Genomic DNA, 18,278 nt, shown 5'->3' with positions numbered 1-18,278 from the left:
GATTCCTCACCTGCAGAGTTCCACTGCACAGAACCACTCTGATGAGCGGTCCTCTGGGGACTTATGAAGGGCAGGTGACAGGCTTAGAGCTCCCGGGGGCTATTGCTCTAGTCTCCATCCAGGGTGGACATGCTGGGGACCACAGAGAATTTGTATTTGTGTGTTGTATTCTGTAGGCTGTATTCAAAAGAAAGAAAAACAGAGTGGCTTTTTTTTTTTATGCTTGGAAAATGTTATAGTGACTCTTTGCATTACTAATATTTCAGGAATGGGGAGATAAAGAGGGACTTTAACAAAAGTTATAGAATATTTATATCAAGAAATTAATTGTAGAAGAATGTTGTACAAGATGAGTGGCAAAGTGACCCAGGAGTCTGTGGATCTGCTCAGCATCCTTCAGTGGGGAATAGACAGGACCACCACTGACTCCTAGATGAAGCCCCAGAGTTGTGATCGGGCCAAGCTTTTGGGCAGAGCAGAGTCCTGTCTGTGTCAGTTCTGGGTGGCGTGGAATTCCAGATGCACCAAGGGATGCAGGCCAAGACAGGTCATGTGGCCTGTGTGCTTGTCAAGGATGCCTTCCCACACCAGCCATCTTGCACGGGAGGGGGCAGATGCTCTTTTGGACAGGTTTAAACTGTGTGTGTGGATCATTTTTTTCCCAGAGTGTGTGGGACCTTTTCTGTTCTCAAGTTCCACCATTCTGGATTAAATGAAATTTAAGAAAAGATCAAAATTCTACATGTTGGTAAAGACATAGGAAAATGAGAACTCACATGAGATGATGCACATGTTGGTGTGTGCCACCACTTTGGAAAACTCTCTGGCAGCATCTCCTGATGCTTCAACATGGGCCTGTCCTTTGACCCAACTGTTCTGTCCCCAGGTCAAGAAAAATGTGTCCAGCCATAAGAGGAGTGTAGGGATGAACTTGGAAGCTTGCGTACTGGTGAGAGAACCCAGTGTTGGTTCATTCCCTGGCAGTTCCCCTGGAGCAAAGAAGAGTCGTGCAGATGTGTTCCTGGGCACCGTGGCTTTAATTCTTAGCTAGAGGTCACAAGTGCCTGTAGATGCCCTCTGGCAAGGACCTGCTCTGATGGAAGCTCTTAGCACCATCCTATCTGGGGCACTGTTGGAAGAGAGAATGAGCCTCCTGAGTAGGTACTCCTGTGCCGCCCAGCTGGCTCCTCCTCAGTGTGCACGCAGCAGGGTCCTGGGGAGGAGGAGCGCCTGAGGCCTTATGGCCATTTGAGTGGATGGAGCGCAGGTGTGGGCTTCTCAGTCTGCGAAGGTTCCCCCGGAAGTGGGGAGGCCTTGCAAATAGCATTGCCCAGAGTGGACAAACACTGGAAACCCCCTACTTAGCAGTGGTGAAGTCACAGAACATCTGACACAGGATGAGAAAGAACAAAGCTACGGATAGGGTCTTGAGGACGTGGTGTTGAAGAAGGAGCATGCCTGCTCAAGAGGACAGATTATCTAATTCCATGCGTCTGAAGTTCAAAGACGAGGCAAAAGCCACCTTTTTGAAGTAGATAGTAACGGGCAAGGAATGAAGAAAACCTTCTAGTCAGATAGAAGCTTTTTATTCCTTGGATGGTGCTTATATATGTAAAAATTCATTGAGCTCTAGATTTAGAATTTGTGCTCCTTACATACCTCAGCGTATGTACTTTGTGATTTATTTTTTTTAAAAGCAGTGAAGGAGTATGACTACAGTTGTATGTTCAATAAATGTGTGTCTCAATAAAGTTCCCAAAAGTCTTAGGAGATCTCCTGCCGTACAGCCCACTTCCGTTAGGTCTTTGGGACGTGTGGGGAAGAAACAGAATGCCTGTCCTTTTGAGGTGCTTAGCTGGAGTGGGGTGGCTCTCACAGCTGCTCTTCTAGCTCAGTAGTGTGAGAGGCCAAGGGCACTGCCAGGAGTCGGAAGCACTATGAGGCATGGCAAACCAGCATGCACATTTCTGCTCTTCCAGTCAAAGCTCAGGTTTAGAATGGTGTGTGACAGGTAAAACAGGAACTGGAGAAGAGCTCCAGGAAGCCAGTGCAGAGCCAGTGGGCGAGTAGCACAAGGACCCAGAGGAGGGCGTTGGGCCCCCAGCAGGACCATCAGGAGGCTCCAGCAGGCTCCAGCTTTCAGTGGGTGAAATGAACCCCGGGTGTTCCCTGTGCCTTGTGTGGGCATGGGCTGCAGCCTCCCACTAGAAAGGCAGCTGCTTCTGTGTTGGTGGCTTTAAATTTTGTCATTCAAGCTTGCCAAAACAGTGCTTGCTCTTTGCAGAAACATATACCAAGGAAACATCTGTCTGCTCATGGTGCCCTCTTCCACCTGGTGTGGCCTCTGGGTTGTTTGTGTGTCTGTGCTGTCCGTTGTGTTGCTTTGGTTCTCCACTGCTCTTGCCCTGACCTTGAGTTTGGGAGCAGTACTGATTGCTCAGGCACTGGTGCAAAGTGCCACTGTGTGCCTTGGAACCTGCCTGCACCTTGGGTGCACCTTGACCACAGTGCCTCTGCTCCAGCTCTAATACTTTCTTTTCCTCTTTGGATTTGTCTCTGTAGACTCCATGCAAAGTGCTGTGTAGAGTCCTCTGCAGAAAGCTGTCATTCTCCCAGGAGGTCCTTTTGCCCCCAGCGCATGCCCAGTGAAGGTGGCTTGTTCACAGAAGGCCTCAGGGAGTCAGGAATGGGGTGGCAATGTCCCTAAGATGAAGGGGCCCTGACCTGCCCTGGTCTGATGGACGAAGGTCTTGCTGTTTGGGGGTCATGCCCTTGGCATGGCCTGCTGTCTGCTGAGAAAGTCACACACGTTTGTGAACAGAGCTTCTGATGGTGCATGTTTTTCTATGCTGCTTTATTTCAAAGGATTTTAATAGTTTATCTCATTTTCAAAGCTAGGCAAGTCAGCCTCTGTGAGCACCTATAAGGCACTCTTTGGTTCTTTCCATTTAACTCCAGGTTCTTGTGTTTGTTCTCGAGGACACCTTCTGTGACTGTTTCTTTGGCATGAGATAGCTCTTCATTTGTGTCCTGGTGCAGAATCTGGTAGAACTTATGTTCCTTTTTTTGAATATTACCAAGTGGCATATTTCACCAGAACTAAGGTGCCAGTGTAAGATACACCATGAAGTTCGGGTCACCAAGAAAAAAGCCAGCATTGCCAGTTATTGTAAGTGAAGGTTGATGGCAAGACCCAGTCCTGGTTCAGAGAGGCTGGAATTGGGGCCATGCTCTTAGAATCATCATATATGGTAGATGCTTTTGCATTTCTGATAATAGAACTTTTTTGGTCTTTTAAATGGAAAGCCTGAATAAGTACAGATCTAGGGAGAATGGTCTAATGAACTTGTTGGTTTCCGTCACCAGCTCCAGCAGCTCCCTGGATGGTTTCCCCTGGATGTTGCATTAGAGTTGCCAGGGAACATTCTAGTGTGTAGCTAAGCAACAGGAGTGCCTTAATACCCACATCCCCACATCCCCACATGCCTTGATCATGTCCAGAGCATCCAACTGTTATTTCTGGGTGCCATTGCACATCTGCTCAGCATTTGTTTCTGCTGTTGAATGCAGTCTGTCTTAATGACTTCAGTCCTAAAGTCCTCCCTCCAGACTGAGAAGTCACCAGCTTCCATGATTAACGCAAATGAGGATAAATGGCTTTTGTGAAGCCTTCTTTTTCTTAATATAGTCTTTTAAAAAATGTCTTTTTTCAGTATTGGGGATTGAACCCAAGGGTGCTCTACCACTGAGCCATTCCCCCAGCCCTTTTTATTTTATATTTTGAGATAAGTCCTCACTAAGTTGCCCAGGCTGGCTTCAAACTTACAGTCCTCCTGCCTCAACTCCTGGAGTTTCTGGAACTGTAGCTGTGGCCACCACATCCAGCTTCTTAATAGCTTTTAATTGTATAACTGAAAGTCATATCCCAGCTGAGTCGCTCATCAGCATCAGATAACAACCCAGACACATTTGGACAAGGGCAGTCCTTTCTCCCTGAGAGGCCCGGGATGGCAGTTTTCCCTCAGCTTTGCAGACTGCAGCCTGTAGTTGGGTGGGTGCTGCGGGTCTGGAAATCTGGAACACCCATGTGGCTCGGTGGGTCTGTGCTCTCCCCAGCACCCTCACCTGCCTGCGCTTGTGTCCTCACAGGTGTCGGTGCCACCTGGTGCTCTGGACTGCTGGGTGTTTCTGAGCTGTTTGGAGGTGTTGCAGAGGATAGAAGGTTGCTGTGACCGGGCACAGATAGACTCCAACATCGCCCACACAGTGGGACTGTGGAGCTATGCCACAGAAAAGGTACTGTCCCTAGGCGTGGAATGTTCCCGTTTTCCACAAGGTGCTGTGTGGTGGGTGCCCTGAGCTGTCTGGAGAGGTCTTGCTTATTGAGTTTGAAACAGGTGCTCTCAGGTGCTTTTGTGGCCTTACAGTGCCTGGATGGCTCTGGGGTTGGGGCTTCCTACTGCCTGCAGGTTTATCCAGTAGATAGTAAGTGCCGCCTGTGCTTGTGCTGGAGACGGGGCTCCATGTCAGGAAGGGGTGGATGAGAAGGGTGGAGCTCACTGCCTGGTGCAGAAAGGCAAAATGTGGCTTCAGGTGCCTGCAGCTAGCTGGGCTGCTGGGGAGCAGGGGAGCAGCAGACCATGGGAGCTTGGAGAGCACAAGTGGGTGGAGGGCGGAGGCAGAGCCTTGTTGGCTCACAGCCTTGCTGGGGACTGTCTTAGAGAATGTGTGAGTTTGAGAAGATCTAGTGATGTGTATTTCTGTATCCAGATTTGAATCATTTGGATAGGAAAGCTGGATTTTAATCTTTTATCTTTAAATTCATGACTTTTCTACTGACTCTTAAGGGAAATGAGTTAAAATTGTGGGTTTATCTCAACAGCTAAAGGCCTTGGGCTACTTATGTGGACTCGTGTCAGAAAAAGGACCTAACTCAGAAGACCTCAATAGGACAGTTGATCTCTTGGCAGGTTTGGGAGCTGAGCGACCTGAAACAGGTACTACTGTTGCTGTAGTATGGTAAGAAACACCAGCTGAACTGAGAGTGCTCCTACTAGTGGAATTCAAAGAAATGAATAGTATCTGTGGCACTGTTTGGATCTGAGGCCATTGCAGATCATTTGGCAAATGACTTAACCAACGGTGTATTTGTAGTGCATGTTGCTGAGAAGCCTGACCAGAGGTCAGTGAGAGGCATTGCATGAGGGGTCAGACTACTTTATGAGTGCACCAGCCAAGAGCACAGAGGCTGGAGGGTGGAGGCAGAGGGTTGCTGGCCTCAACAGTGTGGTTCTGGTTGTCCTGGCTGCATTTGTAATATCCCCAAGTCAGACGTAGGTCTGCCATGTTGGAAGGCAAATGCCAATGAAGATGAGTAAGGACCCTCTTCTCTCTTTATTTAAGCCAACACAGCTCAGAGTCCTTATAAGAAACTCAGAGAAGCCCTGTCCTCGGTGGAAGCTTTTGAAAAGCACTACTTGGTGAGTATCGACTGCTCCCAGTGCCCATGCACAACTCTGCCTGCAGAAGACTTGCCCTTCTGCCTGAATTTTGGAGTTGGGATGTACTTGTGATCCCTTCTCATTGACCCAGTTATTTCTTTGGCATCCTCAGGAGCCGTGGACAAAATGTGGGATGATTGTTCCCCAAGTGTTTATTTGTATCTTGGTGTCCTAATTAGGCATGGATGCATCTTTGAATACTTGGCAATTTTGTTCAATATGGGTTTGCCCCTTCAATAAGTTGGAATTGTAAAAGGAACCATTTTTTGGGCAGAGCTTATCATGCTTTATTTTAGAAGATTTGGATTAGACAGACTTCAGAAAGCAGTATGGGTAGCATGTGGTAGATCCACGTGGTTCCTGGGTTGTCGGTAAATCAGGGTCTGAGTGTGTGCCCCCGAATACACTCAGTAGACAGGTGGGAAGACTACAGAAAGGGCACCCTCAGAAATGGTATTAAAGGATCTGCTCTAGGGATTGCAAAAAATGAAAAGGGAGAGAAAGAGCACCCTCAGACAGAAGGACTTTGAAAAGCTACCCCTGTGGTAGATGAATCCATGGGCAATTATTATTGTACTTCATTATGTATATGTGTATAGACACATGTGCATTATCAACTGTACAGGTTACATGTTATAGAAAAACAGTGCAAAAATAGATGCCAAGAAAAAAATGTTAACATTAATAACAATGTCTTTTACTATAGTTTTGGATAAATAAACATAAGATCTGTCTAGCATTAAAATTCAAATATGTAATTGTGCTTTTTTCTTTTACCCTTCCACAGGATTTGTCCCATGCTACCATTGAAATGTATACGAGCATTGGGAGGATTCGATCTGCCAAATTTGTTGGGAAAGATCTAGCAGAATTTTACATGTAATCGCTCTTGAACTTTTCTTTGAATTTTAGACATTTCACTATATGTATGGAAGAAGATCTGTTTATGGAGTTAGTGTAAAGTGTACATAAATGTAGAATCTGTTGTTCTTCAGCCACCATCATTTGGTGTTTAATTTTTTCTGAAAATTGAATGGAGTGTTTCAGCTTATTACTTCTTACATCTGTTCTTGGTCTTTGAAGTTCTTTCATTTAATCACACACACAATATTATACTAACTTTAAAGAATTATGCAGGCATGTTTGAGAGTCTTCCTTCCAAGGGAAAGTCACCTGAGTGTTGTTCTGCAGTGTTCCTCTAGGGCCTCGCTCGCTTCTTAGCAGGATGGAGTCCTCGAGGCCTGTGATGTGAACAAGCAGCTGCGTGTGTTGGATGTGTGCTAGAGGGTAGTCTGAGGTGACTGCTAGGTGTGTTCAGATAGCACAGATTTCCATTCCTGCTCCAGCTTCGGTTTGATTGCAAGAAAAGACCCTGAATTTAATCTATTTCTAGTGTGTTTGATAAAATCGGCCTGTGGCTGGCCTTGAACTTGTGATCCAGGTCTCGCTTCAGCCACCTGAGTAGCTGGAATTACAGGCATGTACCCCCACCTGCCTGGCACTCCTACATGATCTTTAGAAGCAAGTACTGTCTGGCCTCTGGGGCAGGAGGGTTTACAGCCAGAACTTAGAGTGGTGGATGGTCCATCTCCCGTAAGAGGGAATATCTGCAAATATTAAATGGAATTCTTCTGTAAGGGAAAAAAAAAATCAGCCTGTTAAAGAGAAGTCCTGACTGGCCGTGCAGTTTCTGTTTCAAAGCATTGAAAAGAGATATAAATTGTAAGGGAAAAGACATAAAAGACATGTATGCATGTTTTCTCAAGAAAAGATGTGCTTGAAATGAGGTCTTAAAGTCTGTGCTTACAGTAAGTTCAGCAGTTGAAGCAAGAGAGACGAGTGTGTGAGCTGATGTGAGTGGCTGGGAAGGGGTTCACAGGTGGGCGATCCGAGGGCACCTCCTGGTTTCTAGAGCATCGGTGGTAGAGCCAGGTCTAGCTAGCACTAGACTCTCTTGAATCCCGTCTGGTGCACCTGAGGAACCCAGTGTCGGTTAACCCAGCAGGGAGGTCATGTCTTCCAGTGCTGTGAGTTCAGCTCACTTGTAGCACTGGTGTGTTCTAAGGCAGTGGACTCAGAGGAGGCCTGGGCCCTGGCTCCACTTTGGCCTCTGTCTCCTTGTCTGCAGGCCTGGATGACTATCTCTGAAGTCCTTTCAAGCTCTAGGTCTAGGAATGTTTGGCTCAGATAGTAAGTGCAGAAGTACAGGAGATTCTGATCTTTAAACAATGAGGGTGGAAGCTGGGCATGGTACCATACCTGTGGTCCCCGAAACTTGGGAATTGGGGCAGGAGGATTGCAACTCTGAGGCCAGCCCCACCAACTAAGTGAGGCCCTAAGCAACTTGGTGAGACCCTGTCCCAAAATAAAAAATAAAAAGGGGCTGGATACATAACTCAGTGATTGAGCCCCTCTAGTCTGAGTTCAGCATGTAGGACCAAAAAAAAAACAAACAAACAAACAAACAAAAGAAAGGGGTCAGTGGGAGAACCATAAAAGTCTAGAAAAACTAAGGTAACCTGATAGTTTAAAATGCACCGAGTTTGATAGTATATTTAATTGAAGGGATACATGAAAGCGGAAGGGTTCCATCAGGGTGGAGGGAGAGGTTGGGGGAGGTGGGAGTCTTGAGGGGTGAAGTTGATCAAATTTGTGTTTTTTTCTGTGTACACAAATGCCCCAGTGAAGCCCACCATTCTGTATAATTGAGATAAAGTGTTTAATTGGGAAAACCGCACTCTTTCCACTTACAGAGTAGACTGGTGGACTTGGGAATGTCCCCTGGTGCCCTGGTGCATGCTTGGCAGTACTGGCCAACTTCAGGAGGGCACCCTCTGGGACAGGAGAGGCTCTCCTGCTTTTCTGACTTGGGCAGGCTCTGGTGGCTTGTACCTTAATCTGTGCTGGGTTTACTCTGAGCATCTTCACAGTTTCGCTGGGACTGGGCAGGGCCCTCTTATTGACACGTGTTGATTATTGAATCCTTCCTGGCTCTCTGTGGCTTTCTGCCCGAGGTCTCCTGGCAGGGCCACAAGGCTGTATTTACATGTGTTCGGGGGGTGGTGTGGTGCCACAGTTTCCCAGCTGCCTTGGCTGTCCCTTCAGCCCTCACCCTCACCGAGGCCTCGCTGCAGTAGGTGATCAGTGCCTGGGGCTGGCAGCAGTAAGGTGGTACCGTTACCGCCAGCCACTTCTCAGCCCTTGCCTGGAAGCCCTTGGTGGATCTTGGGTTAGTGATCTCACATGAAGGGTAGTGGTGAGGACTGCAGAAGGTGATGCTCGTGTCCTGTCCTGCGTGGGTGCGAAGTGCAGCAGGTACTGGGTGGGAACAGCATGTCTCCTGTCTCACGGGAGTTTGTGCTTGTTGACTTTGGTAGGAGGAAAAGGTCTCCACAGAAGGCAGAAACGTATCTGCAGGGAGCTTTGAAAAACTACCTGGCCGAGGGCTGGGCCCTACCTGTCACTCACACAAGGAAGCAGCTAGCTGAGTGCCAGAAGCACCTTGGGCAACTCGAAAAGTATCCTTTCCCGAAGTAGGGACTGTTACTTTCTGTTCTTAGAGCAGCATGTTCACACGTGTTCCAGAGTGCAAAGTGAATGCCTTGTCAGTGGTTTTTAAAATCTAACTTCAGGTTTCTGATAAGTTAAAAACAAAACAACAACAATAAAAAATGAAGGATACTTTGGGCCACACTTTGAAGGCCAGAGAGGACTTTGGAAGCCCTTTTGCCCCCAGTGTCCCCTGTGTGAGGTCCTATAGCCCCTTAACTCTTCACTCCAGCTACCTGCAGACCAGCAGCCTTCTGGCCAGTGACTGTCACCTCACCCAGGAGGAGCGGGCACACTTCTGCCAAGAGATACTCAGCTTTGCCAACCAACAGGTGGACAGCCCAGGTAAGACTAATATTTTAACCTTCGTTAGGAGATTTTCAAATACTAGAGAAAAGTAAGAAGAAAAACACAAGATACACTGACTACCTGGAGTCAGCAATCAACATTTTGGTGTGTAGCAAATACATATCTTTATCTTCCTTTTTGCCTTTTTCACTTTTGCTGAGTTTCAGAGAAACTCCAGATCATGTTTTAGTATATCACTCTGAGCGGTTTAGCACGTGTTTCCTAAAGACAGGGATGAATGGTCTTCTAAGCACACCCAAGGGGCTCTGCTAAGAGGTCTATATCCAGATCTCACCCAGTTGTCATGAATTATTAGCAGAATCAGGGAGGGACCACATGCTGCATCTGGTTATGGTATCTCAGTCATTCCCATCTCTATTTTAAGACACTGACCTCTTTTTACACATAACAGCTTACTGAGGTCGAATGCATGTGCCTGCGACCCTCCTACTGCAAGTGCTCTACTCATGGGCATTTGTGGCCACCACCACAGGCCACTGTAGAGCACTGTCCTCATCCCAGGAAGACCCCGTGTTTCTCCTCTCAGTCCCTGCCAACCACTGATCTGTTTCCCATCTCACATGAGACCTGTCCTGGGTGCTCCATACACATACTGGGAACTGTGGCCTTGTGCCTGGCTTCTGTGACTCCGTGTTTTCCAGCCCCATCGTGTCGTGGGATGTGTCCCTGCTTAGTTTCTTGTTAGTGTTGGATGCTTTGATCTAGTTATCCCCTGGACTGGCCCACCTTCTTGAATTATCTCAGTATTTCATCAAGGTCACACCTAAACAGAAATGAGACTGGTATGCTTAAATTCAAGTTAATTTTTTTTTTTTTTGTCATTTTTGGTGCCAGAAATTGAACCCATATTAAATGTTTTGGCAAATACACTTTATGATGATGCTGTGTGTCATGATTAAATTTATTATAAAGTTTAGCTCCTTATGTTTAGTTTACCAAGAGCAGCACCTTTTAAAATTGAAAGCACCCAGAATCCACTCCAGATGTGGGAATTCATGCAAGAGACTTTATTAAGCGAACAAGCAGAGTGTCTGCTCACAGGGTGAGAGCGGGGTGGGAGAAAGTGAGAGAAGAGAGAGAGAGAGAGAGAGCAAGAGTGAGAGAGAGAAAATGAGAGTGAGAGTAAGAGTGAGAGAGCAAGAGAGAGAAAAAATGGTGGTGGAGCTATTCTTAAGTAGTGGAATTTCGTGCACTGATAACAACAGTGCACTGCTAACAATCTGGGTTGTAAAATGGTGTAGAGGGGCAGAATACTGGTGGCAGCAAAATGGCAGATCTGATGCCAATATTCCTCCCTTTTTGTTTTTATAGATACTGGGGGTGGGACGATGGTCTTTCTTCTGTAGATTCTTACTGTGGGTTAGTGGCAAACAGTCTCATTCCTGTAAAAAAAAAAAGGGAATTAGAAAGGGCTTTAGGTGGGAGCAGAAGTTTTGGAACCAGAGGTGTCAATAGTGAATCCCAGGTCTTGGCTTTGGGTATCAGGGGCTGATAGTCTTGAAGGAGAAGCGGTTGATTGACCGATTTGTTGGTGATCTTGTGTGTATCCACCAGCTCTGGAACTTGTGTATCTGATCTTGTAGGAACTTCTGTAGGCAATTTAGCAGGCATGGTCCTGTTTGGGAAGATCTGTAGACCTTAAGATGACCAAAAATTTCTGACTGTGGCAGTTTCTCTTGATGGTTATCAGGCACTCCTGCCTAAGAATCTCTTTAATAGCCTCCAATCTTACTTATTCTTGAGGCTAACTTAAGTATACCTCTTAAGTTATGTTCAACTATTGTTTCTTCTATTACATGCCCAGGAATGGCTCTTTTGGTTTTAACTGTTTTGCTAGGTGTTCAAGATCAAGCTGGTCAAATTGACCTTGTTCTTATCTGTTGTTAAGGGTCAGCTGAGTTTCCACAGGGGAACTTGTGGAGAGGTTACTTGTGGAGAACTTGAGAGCAGCTTCATAGCTTCTTTAGTGCCATTTGCAGATAGGTTCTCTTTGATGCAGTGGCTTCCTTTGGAAGCATGAGGGATGTCTCCCTTTTCCAATGACCCTCCTCTGCAGCAGGTGCACTGATTGGCTTCTCATCCTCTGGTGATCTCATCAGTCTCCCTGATCAGGAGGCCATGTGGCCCACAGTTTCAAAGCTCCTAAGAGAAGTTCTCTCGTTCCCTGGGTTCCAGCTGACTTTTAGAGGGCAAGAATCAAATATTGTTTTTCTTGGCCCCTGTATTTTAATCTCAATCTCTAAGTTTGATCTTAAACATCCAGCAAGCCAGTCTCACCAGTCATAAAGTAAGAGTAGTGGGCTTTAACTCTAATGTTCATGACTTTACAGTCATTTACCCCTTTTTATTTAATTGGGGTCTGTACTATCTTATCCGTCCTATAGGCAAGGGCTTATTATCTCAAATTAATTTAGGTCGTTTGTTCTCAAAGCAGTACTTCTGCAAAACGTTAATCAGGCAACAGTTACAGAGATTACAAGGAAAATACAAAATGGAATTAACAACAGTTCAAACACTTATTTTGTATAATAGCTATCTTGAATTTTGGCTGAGCTATACATTATATCCTCTGTTTGAGATCAAAGTAATTTTACAACAAAAAACAATCTTTTGAATATAACTTTAAATGAGCTGAAGTCTGGCTTATTTTGGAGCCATTCTGACGTGCAGCAGAATGGGAGGCAGAGCCTTATCTCAGGTGAGGCAGGGCTCTTCACAAATCTTAGGTAAAGTTCTGAAGCTGATCTTTGCCTCTTTCTTAAATGTCATTTTAAGAAGTTTACATATATTGTTTCCTGAGTCTATATGAACATTAGTTAACACAATATAACATTATATCTAAAACATGATTCAAGGAAAGGCTGAGAGAGCTTTTAACATTCCTTTTGTGTGGCAAAGTGGCAAAAATGCCTTCATGTTTCAGGATATTAACATTTAAACCAGGCTCTAGCAGGTCCTGTTGTAGAACATTAAATGACATATCTAACTTATATTGGGGTCATACTGTGTTGCAATAGAGAATGAGCCTTGGTTTTGAGATCTGGAGTTGAATGGAGAGGCTGAATTTTTTTTTTTTTTTTTTTTTTTTTTTTTTGGTGGTGCTGGGGATTGAACCCAGGGCCTTGTGCATGTGAAGCAAGCACTGTACCAACTGTACCATCTGAGCTGTGTCCCCAGCCCTGAGGTCCAATGTTTTTGAGGAGACAGCCAAGGGGGTAGGCGTCATAAAGAATTTTAGATTGAGTGGAGCCCATGGCTGAGAGTTCTCAGGAGCCAGGAGAAGGGAAACAGGAGAGGAAGGGAAGTCCCCACAACCTCTCTGATTTCCCACGTAGGAGCAGACCATCAGTGAGGGTCGTTACCGTCCCTGACAGGCCTGTGTGAGGAGATCCTGACCCAGCACTGGTGTTTTCATGGAGAGAGAGAGAGAGAGAGAGAGAGAGAGAGAGAGAGAGAGAGAGAGTGTGTGTGTGTGTGTGTGTGTGTGTGTGTGTGTGTTCAGGGCCACCGTAGGAAAACTCTTAAGGACTCACCGCCAGTAGAGGGGAGGCTGTCCAGAGTCGAATTCTGTGGTGGATGAGGAGGCAACGGCAAGAGGTGGAAACACCCTATGGTGGATCTTGGCCAGGGAGGAGTGGGCACAGTCAAGGTGGCTTAGATCCCTGTGAGGGGAGAGCCAGCAGGCAGTGACTGTGGATCCCATCCCGGGTTTCATCACAGAAAGACTTTCCTACCAGAAACATTTTCTTCTCCCTTCCACTAAATATATTTTTTACCTAGAATCTTTTATTTTTCTTTCCTATTTGTTGACCCTTTTTTGTTCACATTCTGAAACCACTCTTATGAAATTTCTGAATTTAGATAAATTACTCCATTTTAATAAGATGAAATATTTTGTTATGTTTCAGTACTCTAATTGAAACACAGTTGAAATTTTTAGACCGTTTGTATATAGAATTATACTTAGGACTTAAGTCTTAGTAGCCTTGTTTTTAGTAATGACACAAAGCAATTTTAAACCCCTTTTATTAACCAATCTATGAAAACACCAATAATGTTTAAGTATGTTACTCCATGGAATTTAAGGAGTTAAGAGTACTCAATGTTGTTTAACAGTTAGCATTTTAACTTTGTAAATTAATCAGATGTCTCTAACAAACACATTTGAGTAATCTTATATGTGTCAAATCTACTGATTTTACTGTGAAAACCAAAAAAAAATCAGAAAAGTGTGTTGAACAGTATCTGCCGTCTATTTTCTGTTGAAGAAAAGTCCTAGGATATTAGACATTTTATAGACATCAACATTTTATTTGACTTGTGAGGTAAGTAATTTCAGAGACATTTTACTTTCATTTGTTTACCCTATTTAAACTGAACATTTTTTAAATCACGTGAATTAAAGGTATGTGGATCCATTTTTTAAATTTTAATTTATGAGTGTTATATTTGGACACACATATATAGACAGACAATAGATATCAGACAACAGGATATACATATAACACAAAAGCAAAAGGCCTTGTAGCTTTCTGTAGGTGAATTTCCATTGCAATGTTATAGATGTTTTAAAAAAAAAAACTTTAGAGTTGAATAAAAAATAGAACTGATCAGAAAACCATTGACCTAGGTATGTAGGATCAAAATTGTGAGCTTGAAAAATATAAGCATTTAAGAAAAACAAGAGTCCTAGAAGAAAAATGATAATGGTCATTAATTATTTTAGTAAAATAGCATGAGAGCACGAGAAAGAAAAAGGCAGAGAGAGGGAGGGAGAGGAAGAGATAGAGAGAGAAGTTCGTGTTTGTAGGAAGAGCAAAGATCGCAAGAAAGAGAAAACTTGAATGTAGGGAAATCTCTCCATTTCCCTGAGCGCTCTCAGAAATTAAAAAGATCCCTAAAAATGTTGGGATCTAAAGTGCTGTTGGGTTTGAAGTCTGGGGTGAGGCGGAGGGACTCTTAAATTAGCTAAGAGGCAACCCAGGGTGGTCTGGGTGGGGATTAAGAGCGAGCTGCCCATTGTGAGACAGGAGGCAAGGTGTCCGTTGGCCCCAGGGACTTACCCGAGTGAAGGACGAGTTCTCCAGGGAATTGTCACCACCACTAGGTAAGCATTGAAGCTCAGCCTGTAGGAGTACCTAGGTGCCTGGCGCCAGGGCTTTCCTAGAGACAAAAATGTCATAGAGAGAACCCAGGACCAGAAGTAGGTCTGGCAAGAGACAGTCCTCTCAGGAAAGAGTCCCCCGTCAGCCCAGAGCTCCCCCTAGCAATCAGAATAGGGATTCAACCATAGTTGCAAGAACCGTGGCTGGGGGTTGCCCCGACCCGCAGAGAGCCTCAGAGGTGCCAGATGCAAAGTGGTCACTTCCCAGGTAACCAAAAGCCGGGGGAGAAGCCACTTACCAAGTGAGGCCAATGGTGGATATGGAGGAGAGTGCCCGGGTGAATGGAAGGTGAGACCAGCGTCTCGGGGTCTGGGATGTCAGATGGGATTCTGCTCACCAAAGTGGCGGTAGAAGAGCCCATCCGAGTCATGGCGCCAATGAAAGTACCCAGAAACCACTCTGGACGCAGGAACTCACGCAAGAGATCTTATTAAGCGGACAGGCAGAGTGTCTACCCACAGGGTGAGAGAGAGAGAGAGAGAGAATGATGGTGAAGCTGTTCTTAAGTAGTGGAATTTCACGGATTAGTAACAACAGACCAGTGACTGACCAGGTGGTTCATGGGCTAACAATCTGGGTTGTAAAATGGTGTGTGTCGGGGGGCAGAATACTGGTAGCAGCAAAATGGCAGATCTGATGCCAATAAAAATGGTTACTACGTTACTCAGCTCAGGCTGCCATAACAAAATACTATAGATGGGGTCTTACGCAACAAGCATTTATTTTCTCAGCGTTCTGGAGGTTGAAGTCTGAGGTCAGTGTAGCAGGGTCAGTTTCTGGTGAGGGCCTCTTCCTGACTGCTAGACAGCTTCTGCCTCGCTGTGTCCCTATGTGGAGGGGAAGAAGAGAGCAAACTCTTTTGTCTTTTCCAGCAAGGGCACTTTTCCATCGTAAGGGGCCCACCCTCCTGATCTCATCCAGCCTAATCTTTAACCTGTCAGAGGTGTTGGGGCTTCACCATATGTGTCTGGGGGCACAGTTCAGTCCATGATGGTTACCATGTGAAAGCTGAGGTTTGCAAAGGCTTTGGCTCCAGGTTTGCTTGGTCCTTGAAGAGGGCCACCTAGATGGACTTCAGGAGTGCAGAACAATGGTTTGGCTTTGTAGCCTTATTTAGTGTGCCTGACCAGGTTGTTGGTGGTCCTGACCACGGATGCTGTGGGTGTGGGAGGCGATGGCATCACAGTCCTCCTGCCCACACTCTGCATCACTGTGTGAAGGGCATTCCATAATTGTTTACCACTTTTTCATGCTCGTATGGCATCAGTCTCAGCAGGTCTCCTTTAGTTAATCAAATTGTTTTACTTGATTTTTTTTTTCTTTTTTTATTCTGGGGATGGAAGCTGGGCCTCATGCAGTCTAAACCACTGAGCAACACCCCCAACCCCCTCCTGTTGCTGGTGAGTGACTGGTCATCTTGCAGCATTTTTACCAGGGTGCTTGTAGAAAGGAAGCCGGAAGGCTAGAGTGGCAGGTGACTCGTCCCCAATGGTGACTTCATCCAGCCCTTGGCTGCCGTTCTGGTCAGAGAGCCACACGGGGTGTCTTCACAGACTGCAAACATTGGCATTTACTTGCAGGTGTGCAGGGGCCCAAAGAATTTCTTTACTCAGGGGAAAGTGTTGGAATCCCCTCAAAATAACTCTAGGGATTAGACTGTTGACAAGTTTTGTTTTGAAACTAAGAAGTTAATTGATCTGTGTTTCTCTCAAGTTGTCTGCAGCAGATTTGTAGACCTGAATTTCTGTTGATTTTATGATTTCCCAGAAGAGTCTAGGTATTGGTTCATGTTCTGCTTTTGACAAAGTACTTTTAAGGTGTGAAGGTGGCAGGAGTGGGGAAGTTTCCCTGCTCTCTTTTGAAGGTCGTTGCTGCATCTTGTGCTGAGTGTGTGTTTCCCACCTGTGCAGTGCCCAGGCCCTGCCTCCTGGTGCCAGCAGGAGGTGTGCCTTGGGCTCAGGTGGTGGTGATGTGTGCTCACAGGTCACAGGGTCCTGCTGCCCATGCATTCCTTCGCACAACTGAGGGATCTCCACTTCGACCCTTCCAATGCTGTGGTCCACGCGGGTGGCATTCTCTCCGTGGAGATAACTCTGTACAGCCAGATGCCTATCCCTGTGCATATGGACCAGATTGCTGTCAATGTCCACTTCAACATAGAGAAAAATAGCTACCGGAAGACTGCTGAGTGGCTGACCAAGCATAAGACGTCCAACGGGATCATTAACTTTCCAGCTGAGACCTCACTGTTCCCTGCATCCCAAAACAGCTCACCCGGGCTGGAGCTGTCTGAGATGTTCGAGCGAAGCCCTTCTGATAATTCCTTGAACACAACAGGGATTATTTGCAGAAATGTGCATATGCTCCTGAGGAGGCAAGAAGGCAGCTCTTCTCTAGAAACACCCTCAGGGGTGGCCCTGGAGGACGGGGCCCATGTGCTGAGGTGCCACAGCGTGACTCTACAGCCTGGGACCAACAAGGTAGCCTTCAGGACCCAGGTGCGTGCTTGACTGGGGAGTGGACTCGGGGTGGTGGAGAAGGATGGCAGGAGCTTACGAGTGCTCGAGTATGAGAATCAGTGGAGCCCTCTGCTTGACTCACCTGTTTAGTCTTTGTCCCTAGGGAAACACACTGGTGTTTAAAAAATCTTTTATATTGATATGGTGTTTTGGCTGTGGATAAGTTTTGAGTGAAGTTCTTTATGCAGATATTTGAGGATTTATTTAGCTATTTCCCTGAGTATTAACATGCTTACTTGTTGTCAGAAGATCTTGAAGGAAGTGGCACACTCACATCAAGCTGTTTTCCATTTGTGGCCACACAGTGTCAGAACAGTTGCCTCTGGCAGCTCAGATCTTGTCTTTCTCAGAGGCAGCACACCCAGTGCAGTCTGCTCACACGAGGGGACCAGGCTTGGAGTGGGCGGCACTTGGCTACATGTGGGTTGAGTCTTGTCCTGGAATAGGTCTGCTGGACATGTCCACTGAGAGCTGTCGTAGAGGTTGCCACGCAGTGGTTCATGTCATGATGACCCTACTAGAAGTGTAGAGTCCAACTGAAGCATCTGCTTAGAAAATCAGGGGTTGGGCATGTAGAGGGCATTTTGGAATAGCCCAAGTGCAGGCATGGATGCACAGGGCAGAGGGTTAGGAGGGAGAAGGTCCGGCATTTGGAAGAGATTATGCTCTAGCCTCAAAAATGTTGCCATCTTTCCAAGTGTCTGCTTTTGACCTTAGGCCAAGGAGCCTGGAACATACACACTCCGCCAACTGTGTGCCTCAGTGGGCCCTGTGTGGTTCGTCCTTCCGCACATCTATCCCATTGTGCAGTATGACGTGTACTCTCAGGAGCCCCAGCTGCATGTGGAGCCGCTGGCTGGTGAGTGACCTGCAGCCGTGGAGGAGGCCGCTGCGGCAGTGCCAAGAGGTTTCTCACACATTAGACTCCCCATCTGTTAGCTGTGTCTGTCTACAGGTGACACCCTAATAGCTCAGTAGAAATTTGCCCAGAACTAATCAATTGTCACTCTTCTGTTGTCAGAATATTCACTTTCCTATAACTGCTAGCTTTCATGTTTAATAACTGTGGTGTATCTGAAAATAAAAAAGTAGAAAAATTAGCCAAACATCAGCAAGGGTCTGCTGCAGGGGGGTTTCATACGTTGAGTTTCCTGTTGGACCTCTGCTTCAGGGGC

At 46.1% G+C, this 18,278-nt stretch overlaps 1 protein-coding gene across 5 annotated transcripts in view; it reads left to right on the top strand.

The window, feature by feature from the left end:
- TRAPPC10 (trafficking protein particle complex subunit 10) overlaps positions 1 to 18,278 on the top strand; it is a 79,060-nt gene that overhangs the window by 45,111 nt on the left and 15,671 nt on the right. For all 5 annotated transcript variants that reach the window (XM_079100796.1, XM_079100797.1, XM_079100798.1 and 2 more), the window contains 8 exons: positions 4,150 to 4,296; positions 4,883 to 4,997; positions 5,404 to 5,480; positions 6,289 to 6,380; positions 8,879 to 9,019; positions 9,283 to 9,395; positions 16,568 to 17,082; positions 17,821 to 17,962. In XM_079100796.1, the coding sequence (XP_078956922.1) occupies positions 4,150 to 4,296; positions 4,883 to 4,997; positions 5,404 to 5,480; positions 6,289 to 6,380; positions 8,879 to 9,019; positions 9,283 to 9,395; positions 16,568 to 17,082; positions 17,821 to 17,962 (1,342 nt within the window). The remainder of the gene's footprint in view (positions 1 to 4,149; positions 4,297 to 4,882; positions 4,998 to 5,403; positions 5,481 to 6,288; positions 6,381 to 8,878; positions 9,020 to 9,282; positions 9,396 to 16,567; positions 17,083 to 17,820; positions 17,963 to 18,278) is intronic.

The sequence above is a fragment of the Sciurus vulgaris genome (assembly GCF_902686455.1).
Source record: "Sciurus vulgaris genome assembly, chromosome: 10".
NCBI classification, from domain to species: Eukaryota; Metazoa; Chordata; class Mammalia; order Rodentia; family Sciuridae; genus Sciurus; species Sciurus vulgaris.
Note: the sequence above shows the minus strand (reverse complement) of the source record. Positions and strands in the feature narration are given on the sequence as shown.